Raw genomic sequence first — 25,677 nt, forward strand, 5'->3', positions numbered from 1 at the left:
GAGAAGGAGTTGGGGAGGGGAGGGGCGCTGCCCAGGACAGTAACAAAATTGGAAGGGACCTTGGAGGTCATCTATTCCAACCCCCTGCTCACACAGGAGACCTGTACCAAGTTGCCATGGCCGGGCGCTTTGCAATGCCAGGAGTCAGAAGAAGGGAATGGGGAGGGAGGGGGGAGAAATAGCTTCGTTTGCCCCCCTCCCTTCCCGACTGGCAGGTGCTGAAACGGGGCAAGGCTTTTCCCTGCGCGCGGGGAGGGAAGGAGGGGACCCTCCGGGCAAGGCGGGGCGAGCGCCTGGGGGGGACGCTCGGAGGAGGGACGGCGGTCCCCGCCCTTTCCCTTCGAGTGGAATTTTCCGGAGCAGCGGCGGCGCCGAGATGCGCAGCATAAAAGCGGTTGCGGGGCTGCGGGGCAGCGGGGCGACTGCGGAAGGTAAGCGGGAGAGCTCGTCCCGGGGCGGTGGGAGTGGGGGGGGGGAGAGAGAGAGAGAGAGAGGGGGGCCGGTGGAGGAGCTTCCACCTTCGGGGTGGGGTGGGGTGGGGGAGTGGGCAGTCTAGCTGGGGTTCCTTGCAAGGACGGGAAGGGATGCGCAAGCAAGGATCGGGTGCATCTTCAGGGTCAGGTCAGTAGCCTCCGTTCGTTCCAGCAGAGCTCCTGCATGCGAGGCTGTGCGCGGTGACCCCAGGAAAGCGACCCCCCTCCCCAACCTGAAGACCAGGCAGGGGTCCCGATGCCCCCGCGGAGGGGTACCAGGGTACGGGGGACCTCTGCACCTGCCCAGAAGGCTGCCTTGGATTCCCCTCTCCCCAAGCTGCCTTCCTTCCCTCTGTCCCCCCCCCCCCATCCCACCCCACTTGGAAGGGAAGGCGACCGGAGTGCAGGGAGTTCAGAAGAGGGAGCTGTCCCCCCCACCCCAACCCATCCCCCTTTGAATCCTCTCTCCCTAAACCCACACCTAACCCTCTACCTGCCTTCGGTTGGCACCTTAAGCAGCTTTCCTGTGACGTAAGTTGGGCTGAAAAGGGACGGACTGGCCCAAAGGCTTTTAATGGCGAAGGGCGGACTAGAAGTCACCGTCGCCTGGTTTTTTTTTTTTTAACCTGGTGCCTTCCCCCACGAGACCAAACCGGCTTCAGGCGCATGAAATGATCCATCTCATTTGTGGGTGGGTGGGGGGGAGTGTCCCTTCTGGACTTCCTCCTTCATCCCTGCCTCTTCAATTGGGTAACTATTTGACTCAAGTGACGTAGGCTTCCCTGCCTATGCAGGGGGTTGGACTAGAAGACCTCCGAGGTCCCTTCCGACTCTTGTTATTCTATTCTATTCTATTCGTCTTAAACCTCGCTGCCACCCCAAAGGGATTGACCGATGCTAGCAGTGGGGGGGAAAAATGCTAGACTTACTGGCTTGCCCGGGAGGTGAATCTTGCTCGTTGAATCTTACTCGTTGTTTACAAGCAGACAAACACCCCCCTCTCCTGTGCTTTGTTTTTATGGCTGTCTCTGCCAACCGGCAGGCAGGCCTCTAACTGGCCCGTTTCAATTTCAGGGACATCAGTGGGCAGGGATTTCCGGCTAAACGTCGAGCACAATGTGGATAGCATCTCCCCCTTCCGGTAAGTCAGTTACATAGCTGAGCACTTCCCCTTCCACCCGCCAGGTCTCCTCTCCCCCTCCAATTTTGATTTTCTTAGATGATGCTAAGCTGGCAGGAATAGCTAACATCCTAGAAGAGAGGCTCAAGATCCAGATGGATCTTGACAGACTTGAACCCTGGGCCCTGTCGGACAAAATGAAATTCAATGTAGAGAAAAGTAAGGTCCTACAATTAGGCAAGAAAACCCAAAAGTACACATATAGACTGGGTGAAACTAGGCTTAATAGCAGTAACTGTGAGAGGAAATCTTAGTGCACAACCAGCTAAATATGAGTTAGGAGTGTGCAGCGGCAGCCGAAAAAGCCAATGCAATCTGTTAAATTGCATTAACAACTGGATACAATCACGATCAAGGGAGGTACTAATACCACTCTATAAAGCCTTAGTAAGACCACACCTAGAATCCTGCATCCAGTTTTGGTCACCACACTATAAAAAAAGATGTTGGGACTCTAGAAAAAGTGCAGAGAAGAGCAACCAGGATGATTAGGGGACTGGAGGCTCAAACATACGATGAACGGTTGCAGGAACTGGGCATGGCTGGTCTAGTGAAGAGAAGGACCAGGGGAGACAGGATAGCAGTCTTCCAATATTTGAGGGGCTGCCACAGAGAGGAGGAAGGGGGTCAAGCTATTCTCCAAAGCACCCGAAGGCCAGACAAGGAATAATGGATGGAAACTGACCCAGGAGAGATTCAACCTAGAAATGAGGAGGAATTTTCTAACAGTGAGAGCAATCAACCCATGGAACAGCAGTTCCCTTCGGAAGTTGTGGGAGCTTCATCACTGGATACTTTCAAGAAGAGATTGGACATGCCATCTGTCAGAAATGGTGTAGGGTCTCCTGCTGAGTGGGAGGTTGGACTAGATGACCTATAAGGTCCCTTCCAACTCTGTTAATTTAATCTAATCCAAATGGCTGGTCTTCAATGGGCAGAAGCAGCTCAATTCCTCCCCACCCCACCCAAAAAAAACCTGGGAACCAGAGGGGCCAATAATCTAGAAGGGAAGCCACCCCAAAGGCAACGGGGTCCTCTTTCGGCCCACAAAGCGTGAAAGGACAATCAACTCCCCTAAAGCTCAAGTGAGACTTACTTCGATCCGCTGCACCTGCCTCCTTTCTGCTTCCCTTTGCCCTGAAAGCTGTCCTTGGATTTCAGCAGCAACCCTCTAAAGCAGACGGGGGCCCATTTCTTTTGGGTGGGTGGTCTCTGGCTTTCTCCCCATCTCCCTTCCCTTCCACCCAGGGGTGGGCTTCAAAAATTTTAGTATGGGGTTCTCTGCCTGGTTGCTGGGTGGGCGTGCACATGGCCTAGTCAGCTTCCTGCACCACAGTGGGGAGGGGCATTTTTGCCCTCCCCGGGCTCCGGAGGCTTTTTTTGAGCCTCCGGGAGGGCGAAAATGGCCTCCCTGGGCTCCAGAGGCCCTCTGGAGGCCTTCCCAAACTTCCGTTAGGCTCGTTTTTTGCCCTCCCTGAGCCTCCGTGCGCGCCCTGCACTTACCTGCATCCAAAACGGGCTGCGTGGGGACTCAGGGGAGGGAAGTGGTAGGTGGGGCCAGCCAGGAGTGGGATTTGGGGGTTCTCCGAACTGCACAGAATCTTAAGCTAGAGGTTCTCCCGACCCCCTGCGAACCGCCAGCAGCCCACCCCTGCTTCCATCTCTCCTGGTATGGGTATCTTCCCTGGGGACAGGTTTATGGTCTTGATGGCAAGAACTTAACTGCCATGTCCACCCGTTATCTGGCTAAGTGTAATGCTTGAACACAGCTGGTCGAGTGCGCCCGTTCTCAAGACTGTAAGCCAAAAAAAAAAAAAAAAAGCTGGTGAATGAATACATAACATGATGGTTTGTTGCTTTTGTGGCAAGTGATTAACCCAGCTTGGAGAGCTGGAAGTTCGGGCCCCGGGGCAAACTCTGGCATTAGGACAGGAGGAAAAAAACCTCAGCACTCAGACAGAGGCATCCAGCTTGGGCTTGGAATCCTTGGAATTGTTCTGCCCCAGCTATGGACCCCAAAGAACGCAGCACACACAAACTCTATACAAACCTTATTTTACTCAAATAACTTAGTCTTTATCAACCAAAGGCTGTTAATAAACTGTCTTAACAGCCTACAAGAATTCTAAGATAAGGTAATTACAGTCTTACTAGAGTTGGCAGAAAACCCAGAAGCAATTTTGCAGAGAATCCAGACGCGAAGGAGAGTGAACTAAAGTTGTTCCCTACAGCTTGCTTCAGTCGGCGTTCCTCCTTAAATAGGCTAAGGGAGTGGCCAATTAGCCCCAAGCCTTACTCTCGAGGAGACCTCCTCCTGAGGAGCCACTCCTGCCTTTTGGCAACTCTGCGCGCCCGTGCATTGAGAAGAGGCTCCTCCTCTTCGTCCTCTTCACTTAAAGGAGCTTCTGGAAGTTCTGAATCCCTGCCTCTGGCACCACATCTTCTCCAGCCTCCTCACTGTCCGACTCGAGCGCCAGCTGCACAGGCTGCTGGCGCAGCACCACACCAGCCTCCTCGTTGTCGGAATCAGCTTCAATCTGCACAGGCTGCTGACGGGCCACAACAGGAATTTGGATTTGGGTGCAAATTGTTCTTGCAAGCTTAAACAACCGGAACGGATGCGCGATCTGAACTTTGCTCCTTTCTAAGTGATTATTACCGCTGCCTTTTTGTCACTAAAACTAACCAGCCAACGAATACACTGATAGCAGGGGTGAAATGCTCCAGGATCGGACCGGATCGCCCGATCTGGTAGCAATCTTGGCCGGTGGTTCGGCGATCCGGTAGCGATGGTGGAGCAAAGATCCGCCCACCCGCCCGGGTGTCATTACTTCCTGTGCATGCACAGGTAGTTTTGCACATGCGCAGAAGGTCTGTGTATGTACTTGTGCTTCCGAACCGGTAAGGAAGGTAAGTAGATTTCACCCCTGACTGATATGTTCCAAGCCATGTGAAGAAATGAGGTCTGTTTGGCTTTGTTTGCGGGGAGGGGTCTCGCCCTCCCTGACTGTGCCCTTCGGACTGTTCTGAGGCCCTGAATGAAATTGAAGGGATGCTTCCTGCCCCAACTCCCCCCCCCCAGGCCCTTTGACCTGCTCTCCTTTCGGCACAGCCCTCCACATCTCGGATCTGTCATCTGGAATCGCATGAAATCCTCTGGCCACCCAATGCCCGCAGCTGCCCGCAGGTTTCCAATGAGGCAGAGAATCTAGGTCGCCGATGATGCGGGCAGTGGGTCATCCGTTGCCTCCTTGAGTCCCCGGGTTGAGTCAGCAGCACCTGCCCCTCCTGGCTGAACCCCAGCCATCTCTTTGTGCCAGGCGGGCTTGCCGTGTCAATCACCCACCGGAGTGAAGGCTTCAGAGGCTGATGACGCAGCTGCCAGCTTGTGTGTGTAGCCTTGTGGCAGGCGCGGGTATAACGCAGATGGACAGGATAAACTAAGCACGGGGGTGGGGGGGAGGCTGTAACACTTGAGGATGTGGCATGCAGGGCCCGCTTCCATCTGCATGCTTCTGCAATATATGCAGGCTTCCGATGCCCAGGATGTGCAGGCTGAAGACAGCTGGCCTTGGTCCATCTCATAACCTTGAGTTTCTCCCATTTGGAACCAAGAAGGAGCTGCCTTCCAGGCCGTGCTCAGAGCAGGGATGGTAACGGAGGGATTTCTTCGCAGCTGGCTTGGGTGGGGATCTTCTCAGCTTCTCACTCGTCGTCCTTTCTGATGTCTTCTTTCAGGAATCGTCCAATACATCAAGAAGCTTTTCTTGAGCGAGCAGGCCGGCCGCGCACAAGCCATCGAGTTCCTGCGCAAGAATGCGGCCAACTCGATCTCCGTGGCCAACCTCCTCATGGGCCTCTCCTCCGTCCTCTGCAGCCTAAACGGGTAGGTGGAAGGTTGGCCCGGAGCTCTGCCTCCTGGCCGTCGTGGCTCTCGGAGGGATCAACGCTGGGCAGATTGGAAAGGTCTCAATACAGGCCCTCAGCACCACTTTTGTGCCATGGCAGAGAGAACTGTGGGGCACAGTGGCAGCATCAATATACAGTAGTGGCCAAAATTGTGGAAACCTTTTGGGAAACGTTTTGAGGTTTGATGGCTAATAACACCGCTTTTTTGGGGAGTAGTGCCATAAAATTATATATCAATGGAAAGATAATTTGTGTTATCTTTAATGTGTTATGTGATCGCTATCAAGTTGGTTGGTCGTCTTTCATTTAGTGAGCTTCAGAGGTGGGTTTCAGCAGGTTCTGACCAGTTCTGGAGAACCGGTAGCGGAAATTTTGAGTAGTTCGGAGAACCGGTAAATACCACCTCTGACTGGCCCCGCTCCCATCTATTCTCTGCCTCCTGAGTCCCGGCTGATCAGGAGGAAATGGGGATTTTGCAGTAACCTTCCCCTGGAGTGGGGAGGGAATGGAGATTTTACAATATCCTTCCCCTGGAGTGGGGAGGGAATGGAGATTTTGCAGTATCCTTCCCATGGAGTGGGGAGAAAATGAGGATTTTGCAGTATCCTTCCCCTGGAGTGGGGAGGAAATGTGGATTTTGTAGTAATCTTCCCCTGGAGTGGGGAGGGAATGGAGATTTTACAATATCCTTCCCCTGGAGTGGGGAGGGAATGGAGATTTTGCAGTATCCTTCCCCTGGAGTGGGGAGGAAATGGGGATTTTGCAGTATCCTGGAGTGGGGAGGAAATGGGGATTTTGCAGTATCCTTCCCCTGCCACGCCTACCAAGCCATGCCCACAGAACTGGTAGTAAAAAAATTTTGAATCCCACCACTGGTGAGCTTGTAAAACGTAATAAAATTTAAGTAATGGTGCAAAGAGTTGACTGGTCACCCAGAAAGCAATGTAAAATAGTATTTTTAACTGAACAAGGCTACAGTTATACAAGAAATTGGAAGAAAAATTGGTGGAAACTTAACCAAAGTTGCATTTCTAAAGTTTTTGAAGAGATATAAGGAGACTCAGTTACTACAAAACCACACTGGTAAAAGGCAGGAAAAGGTGCACAACAGCAAGTGATGATAGAAGAATTAAGAGATCGTGCCTATGTGACAGAAGAAAATTACCTGGGTGTATACAAGATGAAATGGCGCCATGCAATGTGACGTTGACTGCAAGGACTGTTCGGCACAGACTGCAGGAATTCGGCCTCAAATCTAGAATTCCATGAAAAAAAGCCATTTTTATCTCTCAAAGGTTCAAAAGCATTACATTCTTGATTAAATTATCTTTCCATTGAGATAGATAGATAGATAGATAGATAGATAGATAGATAGATAGATAGATAGATAGATATAGATAGATATAGAGATAGAGATAGAGATAGAGATAGAGGTAGAGATAGAGATAGAGATATATAAAACAAAGCATTCTAAAAATACCAGTACTAGGTATATTAGTAAAGAAAGAAACAGACATCCTGCGAACTCCAGAACTTAAAATTTTAAAAGAATTAAAATTTTATTTTACTAAGCTTTCGTCAGCCATCTGCTGACATCGTCAGCAAATTGCAATGGTTGACAAGCTAACATCACCCCCCACTGATAAGCAAGGTAGGAGGGAGGAAACAGTAGGAATTAAGCCTCCATCATCAGCATGATGGCAGCAAAAACAACACAGCTAATTATCAGTGGGAGATGGCTGGAAGAGCCTATTACACGCGCAATGGGCAAATTGATTAATGGCATATAAAGGCAGAGATCTCTGTAATGGTAGTTTAATACTCTGACGATGTCAGCAGATGGCTGATGAAAGCTTAGTAAAATAAAATTTTAATTCTTTTAAAGTTTTTAAATTTTAAGTTCTGGAGCTTGCAGGATGTCTTGCTTCTTTCTTTATATATATATATATGCCCCCCCCCCCCAAAAGTGGTGTTATTAGCCATCAAACCTCAAAAATACACTTTTCCCACAATTTTGGCCACTACTGTATATTTTCACACAGCAGTTTCTTTCCAAGCTTCAGACACCTCTCTGCTGCCAATGCCAAGCTGCAGTCTTGTCCTTTGGCCTCCGCAGGAAAGGTTGGGATCTAGCTGGATTCACGACAGAGAGAATTCCTACTCCCCAGGCTTTTCTAGATCCAGTGGGCCAGAGATCAAGTAGGATGGCAGGAATGAGTAGCAGATGGGGAGAGCATCCATGGACACAGGAAGTACCTGTGTTTTCTTCTTCTTCTTCTTCAGGCAGTACCACCACGCGTGCTGGCTGGTCCTGACTGGCTTCGTGCTGGACCTTGCTGACGGAGCCGTCGCGAGGCAACTCAACGCCTGCTCTGCCTTGGGTGAGTCCCCACCACCACCACCACCCTTGGGGGTCTTCCCCTCCAACTCACTTTAGTTGGCGGTCAGCAAGATCTGGCCAATCTCCAGACGTTGCAGAAACATCCAAACTATGCGGTAGTCAGTGTTAGCTAACCTTTTCCGGACGGAGTACCCAAAGCGTGTGTGCATATGCACGAACGCATGCATGTGCGCCCAAGCCCCTGCGCACGCAGCCAGATCACCCCCACATGCCCCCCCTGCGCATGCACACACAACCACCGCTGGACATGGGCCCCCCGCACACACCCCGCGCACGCGCAACAGACCCCGATGACCGGCTGGCCGGCAAGAGGCACATGCGCATGCACGGCAGAAATAAACTGGGGTGATGCCTCATGTGCCCACAGAGAGGGTGCTGCGTGCCACCTGTGGCACACGTGCCATCGGTTTGCCATCACAGTGGTAGGTAGTCCTTGAAGAGAGGAGCTCTGCTGAGGGGGAATCCAAAAAAGGACACCTCACTGAGGCACGGGAGGACCGGAGAGGCCTCAGTCCTTCCGAGAAGTTTGTGGCTGCTATCTAGGGAGCCAGGGACCACTTCTTTCAAACCGAAAATGCCCCCTGGAGCTGGGCAGGATCCCATTTCATTGCCTTTAGTGCATTAAATGCCATCATTGGCCCCTCAACACAGTCTATTTAGCCTTAAGAGACTGCAGTTTTTCCAGCTGGGTATTGTTCCTGGGTCAGCATCTCAAGGGCGCCAGGTTGGGGAGGAGGCATTGATTCCCCCGTCCCCAATTAAGACTTATTTTCTGGAAGCCTCCACACCTTTGGAGAGAGAGAGAGAGAGAGGTCATTCTAAGCAGAGGGAACACTGAGGTTATTATTATTATTATTTTTTGGTGTCACCCGAATGAATGGAACCAGAGGCTTCTGTCCTCGGCTAGCAGCAGTGGGCCGATCGTGGCTTTGACGGAGACTAACCACGTCTCTTTTTCGCATCACCTGCAGGGGCTAAACTGGATGACTTTGCAGACTTCACGTCCTTCGGCCTGGCCACGGGGCTCCTTCTGCAGGCCCATGGGATCCTCGACGGATTGCTGGTGATTGTCTACGTGCTGGCAGTGTTCATGCGGCTGTGCTTCTTCTCCAGTGGTGAGTCTGGATGGAAAAGATCTCATTGGGGTGGGTGGGATAAGGGAGGGCCTTTTAGAAAAGTTGTCCCACCTTTTGATGCCACAAGTACCTGGCCTAATTTTCCCCCTCTTTTAAACAATTTTAATATTTTAATTTTTAATATTTTTACTCCTCAAAGTTTAAATTTGTTTTAAATTGATTGGGGTTTTAATCTGTCTGGGCCAAACTATTTAATTCGATTTTATTTCTGTTTTTTAAATTTTGTATGTATGTATTTTATCGTTGGCTGTTCACCGCCCTGAGTCCTTCGGGAGTAGGGCAGTATACAAATCAAAGTAAAAGTAAAATAAAGTTTCCCTGAAAATACGACCTATTCCGAAAATAAATCCTAGCTTGATTTTTACATGTGCGCCCAATATAAGCCCTACCCCCCTGAAAAATAAGCCCTAATTAAGACCCCGCCCATTCCAGGGTGCAGGGGGTGGGGTGAGACACACGGGTAAAAATTAAGCTAGGGTGGGGATGCCCTTCTTACCAGGCCTCGCACACTCCGACACCTGCCTTGACTTGTAGGCCCACTTCTGTGGCTGTTTGCCGCTGCTTGCGCACGTCGCCCCCAGCCTCCGTTTCACCGTCAGAGGCCTTCCAGAAGGCCCTCTGCAGCCTCGATCCAGATCGATCCTGGAGCTCTGTTATCGGCTGCAGAGGGCTTTCCGAAAGGCCTCTGATGGCGAAATGGAGGTCGGGGAGGTGCCGCGCACGTCAATCCGGACCTCGTTTCTTGGCTGCAGAGGGCTTTCTGGAGGGCCTCTGATGGAGAAACGGAGGCCGGGGACAACACGCACAAGCAACGGCAGGCGGCCGCAGAAGTGGGCTGGAAACGAGTTGCTGTTGGGCGGGGCTGTTGGTGATGCCGCTGCTGCAAGTTGAGTGTCAGTACTTCAAGCTGCCTTTACTCTAGTGCTTACATAAGGAGGAGGAGTGGAGGCGTCTGGAAAGGGACGTTTGACTTTTCACCTACTTATTTTCTCTGGAGATAATATCCCCTAGGAGATGGGATGGGAGGGGGGAAATTCCTTTGAGTTGGAGCAGTAGATAGGGGTAGAGTGACTTGGAAGATGGCCAATGAGTGCAGGGGAGTAGGGAACGGAAAGGGAGGGTTTTGGGTCTGGAAGTCAGTGTTGGCTACAATGAGTCAGACTTTGAATGTCGTGCTGAATAAATGGGAGTTTTCTTCAAAGACTTTGTTTGAAATGCAATTTATTTGAGACGACCTCGAAACCTGACATTGAGTCAGTAATAAGACTGGGTCTTATTTTCGGGGAAACACGGTAGTCATTGCCAGCTCTCTCTAGGTTTAAGAGCGTTCTTTTCAACGGGAAAAGTGGCATCTCAATTCTGTGTTTTGTAAAAGATTCTGGATGTTCCATAAAGGAATTGGCACACTTTTCAACATGCCGAGCTGACATTTTAGATCTTTGTGATGACACAACATACCCTGTGCATTTTTTTTGGGTGTGGCTAGGGGATACGGGACTACGGTCTTCCCCTCAATGAATTCGTGCATATCTTTTTTCCTCCCTTCTCTTCATCCGCAGGGATGCCCTTCATGTACCGGGGTTTGCCATGCCCCTACGGTGCCTCCATGGTAGCAGCCACCTACTTCCTGACCGAAGGTCATCTGGTGGCCATGCGCCTGATGGCCATAGTGATGGTCCTCTTCATGGTGGACCAGGGTTTCTATCCCCATGACAAGGTGCTGGAGTCCCAGGCTTGGAAGAAGGCCATCTTCGGAGGAGGTATGTCCAGGGCCTTCCCTGACTTGCCCAGTCTGGAAAGCAGGGACGTGAAAGACTAACTAATGCACTAACACGGAAGGTGATTTTTCATTCAACTGCACACGTAGCAAAGCGCGCGATCCTCAAACCAGTTGTTAAACCGGAAGGATCCTACCAGTGGTTTGAACCCATCTAAGAACCTCTGAGCTGGTTTTCAGCAGCTCAGAAGTTGTTTTGCTAAGAGTCTCTAGAGCCGTGATGGCGAACCTATGGCACGTGTGCCATAGGTGGCACGCAGAGCCATATCTGTGGGCACACGAGCGTTGCCCTAGCTCAGCTCCAGCGCACATGCATGCGCTGGCCAGCTGATTTTCGGGCCTTCTGGGCCCACCGGGGCTGTTTCTGGCTTCTGGAGGGCCTCTAGGGGGATGGGGGAGGCCATTTTTGCCCTCCCCATGCTCCAAGAAAGTCTCTGGAGCCCGGGGAGGGCGAAAAACGGGCATATTGGGCCCACAGATAACCTTTTTGCCATTGCATGCCAAAAGTGGGGGGAGCACGGGGGAAGGTTGAGCGCGCAAGCGCGGGGGGGTTGCAGGGAGCATTGAATTATGGTTGTGGGCACGCACGCGCATGACCTCCCCGTGCTCCCCCCGCTTTTGGCACGTGACGGCAAAAAGGTTAGCCATCATTGCTCTAGAGGAACATTTGATTGCTCCAATCTGGGACACTGCAGTCTCATTAGACCCTGGAGAAGGGCTGGTTACAAAAATAAAAATAAAAAAGGGGGACTGTATGGTACGAGAAGCTAAAAGGGTTCGGTTTGGGGAAAAATAAAAATGTTTTAAATGCCCTTCGTTCTTAAATGTCCAAGCAACCCTGGATTCAGGGGGCAGTGAGGTCTTTACTGATGTTGTCTCACATCTTCTGAATACCAAACTCCACAATTCCCAGTTGATCTCTTTCCTTGCAAGAACTTTATGGTAAAGTCCACTCCGGTTTCCTCGGGGGAAAAACCTTAATGGGTAGGGATTAAAGCAAAGGTGCTCTGACATTCCAGAGAGCAGGAGTAACGGGACTTTGGCCCCCATAAATCAGGTGATCTGCAGCGGGAATCCACCTGTGATCTGGAGGCACGAGACTGTTGTGTCTGATGGCCTAAAAATGGAAAAGCCGATGGGTCTTCAAAATATCACGTGTTGCCAAGGGAGGGATTCAGAATCCGATCTTGCTCGTATCAAGAGGCTTTTTTTAACTCTTTCTCTCTTGGCCACTGCAGGTATCTTGGTGCTCCTGTTTCACGCCTCCTTCCTGGCCTCTCTCTACTTCCTGATTTGGTCTGTATCGTACATTTTTTTCCCCAACACTTTGTGGAGTAACAAAGTCTAATCTCGTCGGAGGACGTGAGTCGACGATGCCAGCACTGCACCAGTGCCCAGGCAGTCTTCACAGCGACTGGGACGACGAATCCTGTGTTTAAAAATCTGTATTTTGCCTAAAGTTTTTCATCCACCTGAAGTGATAAAACTTCTGGGAGACTTATCCATGGCTTCTGGCAGTGTTATCCTTGCTGCCTGTTGCCTGAAGAATGAAGTCAACAGCTGGCTAACAAGCTGAGCCTTTGGTCAGTGTAGATATGTACAGATTCTTTCTACCAAGATATATATATAAAAATATATAAATATATAAATATATATATATATATATATATATAAATATATATATATATATGTGTGTGTGTGTGCAAGTTTTGGTGTATTCGGGTCTTTTCCCATGTAAGATTGAGAGTATCTCAATTCCCGTGTAAGATTGATACTCTCAATCTAACACGGGAAAAGACCCGAATACACCAAAACTTGCATACCTCTACCCGTGAAAATCTACGAAAACATAAATATATGAAGTGCAATATAGGTTTAAGAGACAAAATTCTTGCTTAGATTTTTTTTTTTTAAATGCCAGTAATTTACTTGCTGATAGCTTTTAGGAACATGGGGAAAACTTGAATGCAGACCTCTTTTCTTGCCACTTTTGTGGTGTTCTCACTCTAGATCCATCAGAGGTTCTTCCTTAACCAGATTTTTGCAACAGGTGAGCTCGCTGAATTTGCAACCTTTACGCTGAGGCAGAAGGGAGTCCCACTGCTTTCAGAGACAGATTTGGTCCTTAAGAAGTTATCTCTCACATGACTGCCCTCTTGTTATCCAGGCCCACACAAGTAAAAGAGCAAAGTCCGGCTCTTAATGGGCAAGATATTAAGCTATCTTTGACCCACAACTGATTAATCAAGCTCTTTCTGGGTCTTTTAAAAGACTCCACTACTTGTCAAGAGAGTTGTGGGTCTGTGCACTCATTCTACACTCTACGAGTGGGTAGCTGTTCCACAGAGTAGACAGGAAGCAGGGCATCTGAAAAATCTCAATGTCCCACCCAGAATCTAAGCCAACCTCCATCAACATGGGCAGGAACTGCTGCTGGAGACAGTTTGGGAATTATTCCCTCCAGCTGAGCCTGCAAATCCAAGTCCTCTTCTGGTATAAAGAAGGATCTCTGGAAGCAAGTTGCTAAGCAAAGAGGCCAGTATATGGCGTCCCTTCCAACCACACATCCCTCTGCCACCAGAAAAGGCTTAAAGGGAGGCGTAAACTTCTGCCAACATCTGTGAGCTGCCCAGCTTTGCAAAAGGAATTCTTTGTACACCTTAGTGGTTAGATCTCCGATCTACAATTCCACCCCGACTTCAATTCTAGCCAGAGTCATGGCAGACATTCTAGATTTGTGTTGTGAAAAGAGGAGCCCCAAATGCTTGTGTGGCAGGTAGCGCTTTTAATGTTTTTTTAAAATATTTATCGGGGTAATGAAATACATTGGGAAAACGGTTCCTTCCCAAGAGCTGTTAGATAAAAAACACAAGAGAAAAAAAGAAGGCAGGAAGATGACATTGTGTCATTGGAAAACTATACTTGAAAACTAATGTTCTGGTGTTTGGAGGAAAAAAATTAAACTCAGAAAACATTGAAGAGACTTTGTCGTGTTTTGGGTTTTGTGTGTGCTTGGGAACTGTGACAAGTGAGGCAGACATTGATAAGGTTTGGAGCAGGGGGGTGGGGAGAAGCTGTGGGGTTACAATCTTCATCATCCTCTTCCATTACCACACAAATCTCACATTGTTGGCTACCCACTGCCTAGAAAGGCCACTGCCTAAGTCCAGAAAGGCCACTCAAATGGAAACAGACAAAAAGGGGGAGGAGGGGAGGGAGACAGAGAAAGTCAGCTGTGTGTCCGAGGGTCACATAGGAGGAGGGTCATCAGGCTTCAGATATACAAAAGAACATTTCTGTGCAACAGGAAACCACTTGAACTTTATACCACACCAAACAATCAAGAGCCTTAGGACTCTTCACCCACAAGTAACACCTCCATGTGAAGAGGCAGACTACCCCGAATCTCTGTTGTGGGAAAGGGAGAAGGAGGGGAAACATTTTTTCTTCGGCTTTGGGGTTTTCTGGAAATATGACCATATCTGCACTGGACTTTGGTCTCACAGACAGATATTTATTTGCACACATATAAAACACACATTTATTTAATAAATAGGATTTACAAAAAACAGTTCAAACAACGAGAAACTCCATTTTGGCAAGGACTTGGACTTTTGGTGGATTTGGAAGAGGCTGAGAGGCACTACCGTAGCCCAGAGGAAAAAGGGTCTGGGGACTTCCCACCGTGGTTTAACAGACCACAGACCTTGAGTGAAGTCTTGTGTGAGGAGCGAAGATCTGGCTGCCTGCAGGGCTCACTCACTCGAAGCTCTCATCTGCTTGCAGAAGGCATCGAACTGTTGCTGCTCCAGCTCTGTCATCACCCGGTTGAGAGCATAGATCTGCAGACCAAAGCAGAGGTTAAGCCATTGTCCCCAAACTCTTCAATCCATCAATCACTTCGTAAAATTGTTCATCCACCCCAACATTTATTATAGGAAAATAATCTGATAAATACAATTTTAATAATAATGACAACAATAATAATAATAAAGTTCTTGAAAATGAACAGGTCAAGATCTTGTGGGACTTTCGGATCTAACCAGACAAACGTCTGGCCCATAACACGCCTGACATCTCTATTGTGGAAAAGAAAAGTTTGATTCTTTAATATTGGTATATCAGGTGATGCACGAATTGAAGAGAAACAATTGGGGGGGGGGGAAATCACAAAATAGTGCAACCTGCAAATTAAAGTTAAGCGATTGTGGAGGAAGAAATAAATGGTTGTACCAATAGTAATAGGAGACCTTGGAGCAATACCCAAAGCGCTGCCTAGATACATGGACATTTTGAATTTATTAGACCTGAATATCCTGACTTTGCAAAAAAAAAACCACCCTACTCAGAACTAACTATCTATCTATCTATCTATCTATCTATCTATCATCTATCTATCTATCTATTTTTGTCAAGAACGCATTTGGTAATAAGTATAAGCATGAATTGGATACATAAAATAGATACAAATGTCTACAAATATACGTACTCAGACATTATCTTAACAACTCTTAGGTCCTTGGTTAGGACTTGGGACTGTTAAGTTTTTACCAGTCCCAGACTGTGAATCGAATTGAAGATTAAATCTTAAATAACAACAATAATAATCCAAACACCACTCCCCACCTATCCTGGGTCCTTGGAAAGGACTTGATACATGGGGAAAATGCTAAATCTAAACATTTGCCTGACTGTGCAATAAATGATAACTTAGATGGTCCCACTGACCCTTGGTGTGTGTGTGTGTTTGTGTGTGTGTGTGTGTGTGTGTGTGTGTGAATATTGATATTTTTGGAAAACTCTGGGTTAGATCCTCAGGGGGAAAGCTGCCAATAGGGAAAGCTGCCCCTCCCACAAAACTGTTGCCAACCGTTTTAGGGCCTAGAGGAAAAGAAGTCCTCCACTTCCCCCTTGCCTACGAAAAATTATTTATGTCATCTTTATCCCACACCTTTACTACCTAATGCAGGTAGTCCTCCACTTACAACCATTCATTCAGTGACCGAAGTTAGAACGGCCCTGGAAAAAGGGACTTCCGACCATTTTTTTTCACACTTATGACCTCTGCAGCATTCCCCCGTGGTCATGTGATCAAAAAAATCCAGACTTTTGCTCATATTTATGACGGTTGCAGTGTGTGTGTGTGAGACCCGATCCCGTTTTGCTGCTTTCTGACAAGAAAAGTCAACGGGGAAGCCCCGATTCCCTTAACAATCGTGTGACTAACTTTTTATCAACTGCAGGCGATTCCCTTAACAACCGTGGCCTGGAAGGTCGCCAAACGAGGCAAAATTCCCTTAAATGTCTCGCTTAGCAACGGAAATGTCAGGCTTTACTTATGGTCGTAACTCGAGGACTGCCTGTATTCAGGAGACACGGAGGAGTCAAAACGGAGGGAGGGGCTTGGCAGGTAGCAGCGAGCTCCCCCCCCCACCCCAAATCTCTCCTCAGGAGTCGCCTAAGTGAGACGAAGCAGTGGCGGGGAGTTCCCCGGGCGAGGATGCTTCTTTTCTCCCCGCCCCCCACCGTCTCACCCCTCAGGGCTCCATTCCCTGTGGGGGAGCTGAGAGACCGGGGAAGGGGCGTTTCGTAGGGCCCCCAAGCCCTATTCCAGTTGGGCCGCCGCCTCAGGGGTCTCCTCAGAGACAGACCGCCGCCCACCTCGGCGCGCTGCCGCTGCTTCAGCTCCTGCTGAGCCGAGCGCTGCTTGGCTTTCTCCAGGCGGGCGTTGCCTCCGCTGGACCCGGGCCCCTCCTTGCCTTTGGCGGGCGGCAGCACCAGCGGCGGCGGAGGGAGCTTCTCGCGGCGGCCACCGCCGGGCTCCATTCCCCCTCAGACCGACAAAGACGTCGGGCCGAAGGAGCGTCTCACCGCGCAGGCGCCACGGCAGGCCGCGCGGGCCACCCTCTGACGTCACAAGCCTACCAACGACGACGGGGCGGCCTAGAGCGGCCCCCCCCGAAGGGACAGGAAAGTCCGACGAGCGCCTCCCGCCGCGCCAAAGGCCCACTGTGGCTTGGGGGCGCGCGCGCGCCATTATCTCTCTGTGACGTCACGAATCCACCATCGAGGACGCGCGCGGGCGGCCTAGAGCGGCCTCCCGCAAATAGAATAGAATAGAATTCTTTATTGGCCAAGTGGGATTCGACACACAAGGAATTTGTCTTGGTGCATACATAAAATAAAAAGATAAAAAAATAAAATAAAATAAGAGGGAAGGCCGACGAGCGCCAAGCCAAGGGGCCACTGGGGCCAGGCGCATGCCACCCACCACCACCACCACCCTGTGACGTCACAAATCCACCATCGAGGATGCGCGCGGCCTAGAACGGCCTCCCCCCGCAAGAGAGACAAGGAAAGCCCAACGAGCGTCTCCCGGCGCCCCAAAGGCCAACTGGGGCTTGGGCATGCGCGCGCGGACCATTATCTCTTTCTCTCTGTGACGTCACGAATCCACCATCGAGGACGGCGCGGCCTAGAGCGGCCTCCTCCGCAAGACAGACAAGGAAAGCCCGACGAGCGCCTCCCGCCGCGCCAAAGGCCAACTGTGGCTTTAGGCATGCGCGCGCGGGCCATTATCTCTCTCTCTCTCTCTCTCTCTCTCTCTCTCTCTCTCTCTCTCTGTGACGTCACGAATCCACCATCGAGGACAGCGCGCAGCCTAGACTAGAGCGCCCTCCCCCCGCAACTACAGCAAAATCCGACGAGCGCCTCTCTCGCCGCGCCAAAGGCCAAATGGGGCTTGGGCATGCGCGCGCGCGGCCCATTCGCTCTCTCTCTCTCTCTTTCTCTCTCTCTGTGACGTCACGAACCCACCATCGAGGACGCGGGCGGACGGGCGGCCTAGAGCGGCCTCTCCCCACAGAAAGAGAGAGAGAGAGGAGAGACCGGAAAGCCAGGCGCGCCGTTTCCGGAAAGGAGCGGAAGCCTTTTCATTCTGACAGAGAAGCTCCCCTCAGAACGGTCCGTTTTTATTTTCCTGGCCTAATTTCCCTCAGGCGCCGAAGGAGCGCCGGGGCCTTCAAAGCAGGCGAGGGAAAACGGCCGCCGCCGCCGCCATGGCGGTCCCTGCTCCGGGCTGCAGCCTGAAAGACGAGCTGCTGTGCCCGATCTGCCTGGGCCTCTACCAGGAGCCCGTCAGCTTCGGCTGCGAGCACTACTTCTGCCGCCGCTGCATCTCCGAGCACTGGAGCCGGCAGGAAGCTCAGGCCGCCCCGGCTAGGGATTGCCCCGAGTGCCGCCGGGCTTTCTCCGCTCCCGCTTTGGCCCCCAGCCTCAAACTGGCCAACATCGTCGAGCGCTTCGCCGCTTTCCCGCCCGAGGCCTCCATGGGCGCCGGGAGGGGAGGCCGAGGAGGGGCCGCGCCCTGCGGGAAAGCCCACGCCAAAGTCAGGCTCTTCTGCCTGACCGACCGCGCCGTCGTCTGCTTCTTCTGCGACCGGCCAGCCCTCCACGAGCAGCACCAGGTCACCGGCCTGGACGAGGCCTTCGAGGAGATGCAGGTCTGCGGATGTGGGGGGGAGGGGAAGGGGAAGGAGGAGGGGGGGCTTCCCAGGGGGGAGGGTGCAGCTCTGCCCTCCCCCTCCCCCCCAGTTGGGGAGGGGGTCTCCCTGACTCCCCAAAATGGGTGCCAGGCTGCCATGAGGGAGGGGGGTGTCTCTGGCTTCAGGATGGGTGCCAAGCTTGGGCGGCTCCCTGCCTCTCCAGGATGGGTGCCAGGCTGGCATGGGGGAAGCTGGGGAGGGGGGTCTCCTTGGGCCAGGCTGGCTATGGGGCATTCTTGCTTTCCTGGGCAAGGGGCACTTGGGATCCTCCTTTACACCCTATCCCCTCCCCCAGCCCAGGCTTTGGGGGCTCCCTGCCTCTCCAGGATGGGTGCCAGGCTGGCATTGGGGAAGGAGGAGGGGGGTTTCTGGCTTCAGGATGAGTGCCAGGCTGTCCCAGGGGCTTCCCTGGGTGGGGGCCAGCTGGGGCCCTGCTTTGCACACACACACACACACACACACACACACACACACACCCTGGGCCAGACCATGGGGAACCCCTGCCTCTCCAGGATGGGTGGCAGACTGGTATGGGGGAAGCTGGGGAGGGGATCTCCTTTGGCCCCGGAGTGGGTGCCGGGCTGGCTATGGGCAGCCTTGGGGCCCTGCTTTACCACACACACCCCCAGGGCAGACCTTGGGGGCTCCCTGCCTCTCTAGGATGGGGGGGCAGCTGGGGAGGTGTCTCCTCTGGTCCCAGGGTGGTGCAAGCTGGGCATGGGGCACTCCTGCTTTCCTGGGTGGTGGGCAGCTTGGGCCCTGCTTTGACCCCTTCCTCCGCATGCAAAGGGACTCCTTGCCTCCTCGGGATAGGTGTCAGACTGGCATAAGGGGCAGCTGGGGTCTACTATGTCTCTGGGGTGGGGGCCACCCTGGCCATGGGGCACTCCCGCTTTCCTGGGTGAAGGGCACTTGGGATCCTGTTTATCCCCTACTCCTCCCCCCCCACGCCAGACCTTGGGGTCTCCCTTCCTCTCCAGGATGGGTGCCCAGCTGGCATGGGGGCAGCAGGGGGGGTGTCATTTGGTCCCAGGGTGGTGCCAAGCTGGCCATGGGGCAGTTCTTCCCAGCTGGGGCCTTGCTTTGACCCCCCTCCACGTGCAAAGGGACTCCTTGCCTCCTCAGGATAGGAGTCAGACTGACATAAGGGGCAGCTGGGGTCTACTAGGTCTACTGGGTGGGTACCAGGCTGTCCAAGGGGCACTCCTGCTTCCCTGGGTGCAGGTTACCTTGGGCCCTGCTTGGCACCCCATTCCAGGCCACAAGGACTCTTTGCCTCTCCAGGATGGGTGCCTGACTGGCCAAGGGGCTTCCCTGGGTGGTGGCCAGCTTGGGGCCCTGTTTTGACACACACATACACATGAAAGGGACTCCTTGCCTCCTCAGGATGGGTGCCAGGCTGGCATGGAGCAGCTGGGGTCTACTATGTCTCTGGGATCTGTGTCAGGCTGGCCAAGGGGAACTCCTGCTTCCCTGGGTGTGGGCCAGTGGGCTCTGCTCTGCCCCTGTTGCACAGTAGCCATGGGGCAGGGTGGTGGGTTTCCTGCTTCTCCATGATGGATGATCCCAGTGGTGTGGGTGCCCACTGGGGCTGGGAGGATGGATCGAGTTGGGGGCTGCCCAGACACTGCCAAGAGACCCTCACTCCAATGCCGGTCTCATTCCAGAGAGAGCTGAAGGAGCAGCTGCAGACCCTCCAGGACAGCGAGCGTGGGCACACGGAGGCCCTGGCTCTGCTGAAGCACCAGCTGGCCGAGACCAAGGTAAGAGCCGGGCAGGGGCTCTGCCCTGGGTGTTCCCATCCCCTGGTGACCAGGACCCACTCGGTGCCTGCCTGCCTCTCTTCCAGTCCTCTGCCAAGAGTTTGAGGGCCACCATCGGTGAGGCCTTTGAGCGGCTGCACCGGCTGCTCCGCGAGCGCCAGAAGGCCATGCTGGAGGAGCTGGAGGCCGACACGGCCCGGACTCTGACTGACATCGAGCAGAAGATCCAGCGCTACGGCCAGCAGTTGCGCAAGGTGCAGGAAGGTAGCCAGATCCTGCAGGAAAGGCTGGCAGAAACCGACAAGCACAACTTTCTGGCGGGCATCGCCTCTCTCTCGGAGAGGTGAGTGGAACTGGTGGGCAGTGCCAGGGTGCGGGGCAAGGGGCACAGCAGTGGCTAACCTCAGTCTCCCCCCCCCTCCCCAAGGCTGAAGGGGAAGATCCATGAAACTAGTCTCACCTACGAGGACTTTCCCACATCGAAGTACATGGGGCCTCTGCAGTACACTATCTGGAAATCCCTCTTCCAGGACATCCAGCCAGGTGAGTCAGCTCCTGGCCCAGGTAGGTAGGTGGTGGGGAGACCCACTCCAAGGCCTTCACACCTCCAAAGGCCAACATAACCCCCCCCCCAAAAAAAGGACTTCAGTCCTTATATTTATCCCATTTGTCATGGCCTTCTTTGTGGTGACCCCCTTCCAGAATACTGAGTTACCATACTCCCTAGAGATGGGCTTGGCTCTTCCCCAACCAGGTGACCTCACTCTGGCTTCTCTCTTCTCTCCCCCCCCCCCATTCCCTCCCCAGTGCCTGCCATGCTGACCCTGGACCCGGCCACCGCTCACCAGCGCCTGATCCTCTCCGACGACTGCACCCTCGTCTCCTACGGCAACTTGCACCCGCAGCCGCTGCAGGACTCGCCCAAGCGCTTCGACGTGGAGGTGTCGGTGCTGGGCTCGGAGGCCTTCAACAGCGGCATCCACTACTGGGAGGTGGTGGTCTCGGAGAAGACCCAGTGGATGATCGGGCTGGCCCACGAGGCCGTCACCCGCAAGGGCAACATCCAGATCCAGCCCAGCCGCGGCTTCTACTGCATCGTCATGCACGATGGCAACCAGTATAGCGCCTGCACCGAGCCCTGGACGCGGCTGAACGTCAAGAGCAAGTTGGAGAAGGTCGGGGTCTTCCTGGATTACGCGAAGGGGCTGCTCATTTTCTACAACGCCGACGACATGTCCTGGCTTTACACCTTCCGGGAGAAGTTCCCGGGGAAACTCTGCTCCTACTTCAGCCCGGGACAGAGCCACGCCAACGGGAAAAACGTGCAGCCGCTCCGGATTAACACTATCCGCATCTGAGGACTCTCCGGATCTCCTATCTTCCCCCGGTGCAGAACAGCGAAATGAGTCCCGATGCGGGCAAAATTGTGAGCTTCTCTGGGTAGCGTTCTGAGCTGCCAGGACTGAACAAAGCAGGGGGGGGGAACCAGGTTGGCTTTGAGGGTTCCCCTAGGGCAGCGGCTCTGTGGACCGATGGCCCTTGGGACTCCCTCCTCGGGATCTACGACGTTCGCCGCTTTCAGACGCAGTGAGGAAGGATATAACGGGGGAGGGTCTTTTAAGATGCAGGGATGTCTGGTCGTCTTCTCGTCAGCCTTGTTCAGGCGACTTTTTTTTTATTTTTTTGCATGCTTTCCCCCCAAAGTTCCCCATCCTATCATTTTTGCAAAACTGGGGAAAGGGAGGGTCTACACTATGGATCTTAGCGGGTTTTAATTCCTGCTTTTAAGGTGGGCAAGGAAGCAAGAGGGAACAAGAGGACCAATCGGAAAATAAAACGGGGCTAACGGGTCTTAATTCTCGACGGGAGGTTTGTGTCGTGACTTGCGCAGGATGTGTTTGTTAATTTATAAAAGGGGGGGGGGATAAATAGAATTATTGGCTGCTTGTAATGCTAAGCGGGAGGCCTGGTTCCATACTTGCCAGCCTCCGCGTACAAAGACTTGAGGGCCGAGGTTGCATTAAATGCAACCTATTGCACTTGACTGCTGAATGAATTAATTGCCATTCTGCGAATCCTCCACATGGGAAACCTGCAAAGCCTGCAGGAGGGGCGCTGACCAGTCGAAAGTCCACTGGGTGGGTTAAGCAAAGCTGACCCCCGTTTCAGAATACAGGAGTCAGGAAGGAATCCCCCCCCCAAACCTCAAAAGGGCAGACTTGGTGCTTCAACAGCAATCCTATCAATCCAAACTCTTTCATGTGACACTCCAAGCAGGCCACAAGAGGGCAGTGTTGGCTTAATTCATGCCGTGGGATGCGGGGGGGGGGGGCGGGGAGCAGTGGTGGCGGTGATGTGGTGGTGTCTGGGGAGGAAAATGCTCTTTGATGGGTTTGGGCAAGGGGGATGGCGAGAGAGTTCAGCGGGGGGCTCCCTTGCCAGAGGTGGCCGTTTTATGTAAATCTTTACGGTGGAAGTTCCGTTAAGTCTGTAATTAAAAGTTTGGCCAGTTGGACGGAGCTTTCTTGCAACGCTTCAATGTTGTTTTATGAATTTGGGGGGGGGGAGGGGGGGGAAGCTGACGGGGTGGGCTCGGCTGGAAGGCTGAGCCAGAACCAAGTGGTTTTCGGCTCCATCTCTGTGCTGCGCTTCGTTCCCTGCTGTCCCTTTTGTTCTGTCTCTGCCTGGCACCCCAAAATTAAGGCATTTGGGTGCCCCAAAACCTGGCTGAGATGCTGGTTGTCGGAACGAAAGGAAATTCCACCCCAGGTTTATCTAGCAACCCCACTTTTTGTTCAAAGCCTGCAGTGTTGGCTGCATTCATATAAGACGTTTACGTCTGGTGGTTAAATCATCTCATTTTCTACAATTGCACTAAACCTCAAAATGGGACCGATGGGTGCAGCATAAGAGAGCCACAAAAAGAACCCTGCGTTAAATTAGCCAAGTTTAGGGGATTAGATGGGGGAGTGTCAAAGGTAATTTCCCCCTCTGCTGAAAGCATTCGTGTCTTCGGTCTTCTCTGTCACTTCCTCCCAATGCCCTTGGCTCTCCCACACCAAAAAACCGTCTCTCCGGAAACAGCCGTGTGTGTCCTTGCAATCCAAGCTGAAAAGCTTTCAATTCAACCCCAAACCCCACCCTTCAAATTTCTCCCAAGTCATTCTTCCGGCTGTGTGAACGGTGCATGAATTTGTGTGGGGATGTGTGGAAAGAGTCTTAATAGTAGCGGCAAAAGATGTTTGTTCAAGTAATAATAAAAATATGAAATCATGGTGGCAAATCCCCCCCCCTCAGAAAGGACATCACAAACTGCAAAAGCCTCCCCTGCGCGCACACTGCAAGTATGGCCACGCCACAACCGTCGTCTCATTTTTATTTCAAAGTGGCCCCCCTCTCAACAAAGGCCAAGAGCTGTAACACACATCCCTCCCCTGCGGAAGGGGCTTTGTCTTGGCTACATTAGGGGAAGGGGAAAGGAAGAAAGAAAAGGGGGGGTGCTGAAGGTTAATTTAGGGAGGGCAAAGAAACCCCAAACACACACACACACACACAGTTGTCAGGACGCCCGACTGGGCCCTGCAACGCTCCTTATATAAGAGCTTAGACACTTAGGGTCCAATCGACACAACAACATGCTTCTCTGCAGCGTTCAGACAAACAGTTTTCCCCCGCAGCACCCTCTGACTCGCGGGTGTGCAAAGGCGCCCGGATTCCCGCTCTCGCAAGTCAGCCAGGCGCACAGAGCGGGGGTCAAAAGCGTGTGTCTGAAACCGGCTTCCCCTCTCGACTTCCCGGTGAGCGGCAGCTGCGCCCCCCCTTCCCCCTCCCCCCATTCAGGGGACCATGTTCCACCACTTGAAGGCGAATGGATTCCGCTGGACGTTGGTGCCGCAGTGCACCTCTCCCAGGCGCTTGTGGTAGGAGGAGATGTCGTCGATGAAGCTGCAGGCCAGCCCCAGGGGCTCCAGCAAGGAGGAGGCGTTCTGCTCCAAGCAACACTCGCCCTCGATGATGGGCCCAAACGGTTTGGGGATGCCCAGGTCCCTGGAGAGCACGATCATGTTCACCTGAGAAGACAGAATGAAAGGGAGCCTCCTCTTGAGCTCACGGTCGGGCAGTTATTTTCCTCCCAAAACAACGTGCTTAAGTGAGGGGTGTGCCACGCTAAAGAAAAACCAAGCCAGGGGTGAGTTAAGTCAGTGGGGGTAGGAAGAGGATTTGGGGGGACAGGAAATCGCCTTGTCTTTCGGAAGCTGACTGGGAAGAGGGGGTAAGCGAGCACATGGCAGGACACGGCCCCGAAAAGCCGTTGGCAGTACAGTGGTTAGAATGCAGTATTTCAGGCTAATTCTGCCCATTGCCAACAGTTCGATTCTGACCGGCTCAAGGTTGACTCGGCGACTTCCGTCCTTTGGTAAAATGAGGAGCCAGATTGTTAGGGGGGGAATATGCTGCTTTCTTAATCCCTTGGAGAGGGCTGTAAAGCACCGTGAAGCTGTATATACTGTGTTTCCCCGTAAATAAGACCGGGTCTTATATTAATTTTTACTCCAAAAGACACATTAGGACTTATTTTCTGGTTAGGTCTTGTTTTGGGGGGAAATACTGTACTAAACGCATCCATCTGGCTGACAATCTTAACGGGCTTATTTTGGGGGTAGGGCTTACATTACGAGCATCCTGAAAAATCATGCTAGGGCTTATTTTCTGGTTGGGTCTTATTTTGGGGGAAATACGGTACTAAATGCATCCATCTGGTTGACAATCTTAACTTGGGCTTAACCCGCGCTCACCATGTTGGGAAAGTAGGCGATGGCTTTTCCTCCTTTGTCTATCTTGAAGAGGGCAGGCAGGTCGATAATGTCCTTCTCTCTCACGCCCAGTTCCTTCTTGAGGATGTCGCGGTTCCAGTCGATGCACCTCTGGGGGGGAGGGGGAAGCAGAGGCCGGACCCAGCATTAGGATGCCTCCCAAACTGTTCTGTCCCCCTTCCCCACACAGGCAAACGTAATACCAAGCACGCCTGCCAATATTTTATTAGGTAAACAGATTAGAATTCTTGGCAGACCAAGGTTTTGGCAGGAAACTGCTGAATGCCTGCCAAGACCATTTTCGTTCCCATAAAGCAGAAGAGGACTTATCTTCAGTCCGTTCCAGGAGTAACAAATTATTCACGAGACAAGAGTTTAGTCAATGTTCAGTCCAAAATATATCCAAGCCGAATTTCAGAGATCACGGTGTGACTTTCAGGGTTTAACTTTGAGCATCACAAAGCCTGAAGAGCAATCCCACCCACTTTTATTCCTGGTGGGGCGTGGCTCCGTGACTCAGCTCAATCTCTGGCCCTCCTACGCCTCTTCCGTTGCTGCGCACGCTTCTTCTGCCGACGCTGCCTGGGATCAAGCCAGGATTCATCATCCTCACTCCCTATCAATTGGGTGCTCCGATATGCCTTCCTCCTGGCACATTCCCCTGGCCTTTGGATGAAACC

General features: G+C 52.4%; 4 protein-coding genes and 1 long non-coding RNA gene across 6 annotated transcripts in view; 2 read left to right on the plus strand and 3 right to left on the minus strand.

Moving 5' to 3' along the window:
• Positions 1-327: 327 nt before the first annotated feature.
• On the plus strand, positions 328-12,498 carry TMEM269 (transmembrane protein 269). Of its 2 annotated transcripts, XM_060684505.2 has the most exons (7): positions 328-431; positions 1,548-1,614; positions 5,392-5,539; positions 7,846-7,943; positions 8,935-9,078; positions 10,659-10,859; positions 12,115-12,498. In XM_060684505.2, exons 2-7 carry the CDS (start codon positions 1,590-1,592, stop codon positions 12,222-12,224), a joined length of 726 nt encoding a protein of 241 aa, XP_060540488.2. In that variant the 5' UTR covers positions 328-431; positions 1,548-1,589; the 3' UTR covers positions 12,225-12,498. The 2 variants fall into 2 exon arrangements, with proteins under 2 accessions (XP_060540488.2, XP_087735193.1); XM_087879067.1 differs by lacking the exons at positions 328-431; positions 1,548-1,614 and adding an exon at positions 1,690-1,830 and having other exon boundaries at positions 12,115-12,496.
• LOC148111880 (uncharacterized) lies at positions 3,693-6,863 on the minus strand. The gene is made up of 2 exons (XR_015729956.1): positions 6,728-6,863; positions 3,693-5,531 (listed from the first exon to the last, which is right to left on the minus strand). It is a non-coding gene; the product is annotated as an uncharacterized LOC148111880 (long non-coding RNA).
• Positions 12,499-13,641: 1,143 nt separating the features above from the next.
• On the minus strand, positions 13,642-17,239 carry SVBP (small vasohibin binding protein). Its single transcript, XM_034404741.3, has 2 exons — positions 16,538-17,239; positions 13,642-14,718 (listed from the first exon to the last, which is right to left on the minus strand). The coding sequence occupies exons 1-2, from the start codon at positions 16,700-16,702 to the stop codon at positions 14,632-14,634; spliced, it is 252 nt and encodes an 83-aa protein (XP_034260632.1). The 5' UTR covers positions 16,703-17,239; the 3' UTR covers positions 13,642-14,631.
• On the plus strand, positions 17,207-22,703 carry ERMAP (erythroblast membrane associated protein (Scianna blood group)). The gene is made up of 5 exons (XM_034404737.3): positions 17,207-18,378; positions 20,088-20,183; positions 20,270-20,526; positions 20,611-20,726; positions 20,991-22,703. The coding sequence occupies exons 1-5, from the start codon at positions 17,935-17,937 to the stop codon at positions 21,539-21,541; spliced, it is 1,464 nt and encodes a 487-aa protein (XP_034260628.2). The 5' UTR covers positions 17,207-17,934; the 3' UTR covers positions 21,542-22,703.
• Positions 22,704-23,542: 839 nt separating this feature from the next.
• The window catches only part of LOC117656550 (protein-arginine deiminase type-2-like), a 36,786-nt gene continuing 34,651 nt past the window's right edge, over positions 23,543-25,677 (minus strand). Inside the window, exons 15-16 of the mRNA XM_060684502.2 lie at positions 24,980-25,108; positions 23,543-24,253 (exon numbers count right to left, since the gene is read on the minus strand). Of these exons, the coding sequence (XP_060540485.2) occupies positions 24,020-24,253; positions 24,980-25,108 (363 nt within the window). The 3' untranslated portion in view covers positions 23,543-24,019. The remainder of the gene's footprint in view (positions 24,254-24,979; positions 25,109-25,677) is intronic.

The sequence above is a fragment of the Pantherophis guttatus genome, chromosome 15, assembly GCF_059756535.1.
Source record: "Pantherophis guttatus breed Tessera chromosome 15, ASM5975653v1, whole genome shotgun sequence".
Lineage (NCBI taxonomy): Eukaryota > Metazoa > Chordata > Lepidosauria > Squamata > Colubridae > Pantherophis > Pantherophis guttatus.

Coding starts and splice junctions, on each gene's coding strand:
- TMEM269 (XM_087879067.1), top strand. CDS start 1,749: ATGGATCTTGACAGACTTGAACCCTGGGCCCTGTCGGACAAAATGAAA. Junction 1,831..5,391: donor AAGTAAGGTCCTACAATTAG/GCAAGAAAACCC, acceptor GTCTTCTTTCAG/GAATCGTCCAATACATCAAG. Junction 5,540..7,845: donor GTCCTCTGCAGCCTAAACGG/GTAGGTGGAAGG, acceptor CTTCTTCTTCAG/GCAGTACCACCACGCGTGCT.
- ERMAP (XM_034404737.3), top strand. CDS start 17,935: ATGGCGGTCCCTGCTCCGGGCTGCAGCCTGAAAGACGAGCTGCTGTGC. Junction 20,184..20,269: donor ACCAGCTGGCCGAGACCAAG/GTAAGAGCCGGG, acceptor CCTCTCTTCCAG/TCCTCTGCCAAGAGTTTGAG. Junction 20,527..20,610: donor ATCGCCTCTCTCTCGGAGAG/GTGAGTGGAACT, acceptor CCCCTCCCCAAG/GCTGAAGGGGAAGATCCATG.
- SVBP (XM_034404741.3), bottom strand. CDS start 16,702: ATGGAGCCCGGCGGTGGCCGCCGCGAGAAGCTCCCTCCGCCGCCGCTG. Junction 14,719..16,537: donor AGCAGCGGCAGCGCGCCGAG/GTGGGCGGCGGT, acceptor TTTGGTCTGCAG/ATCTATGCTCTCAACCGGGT.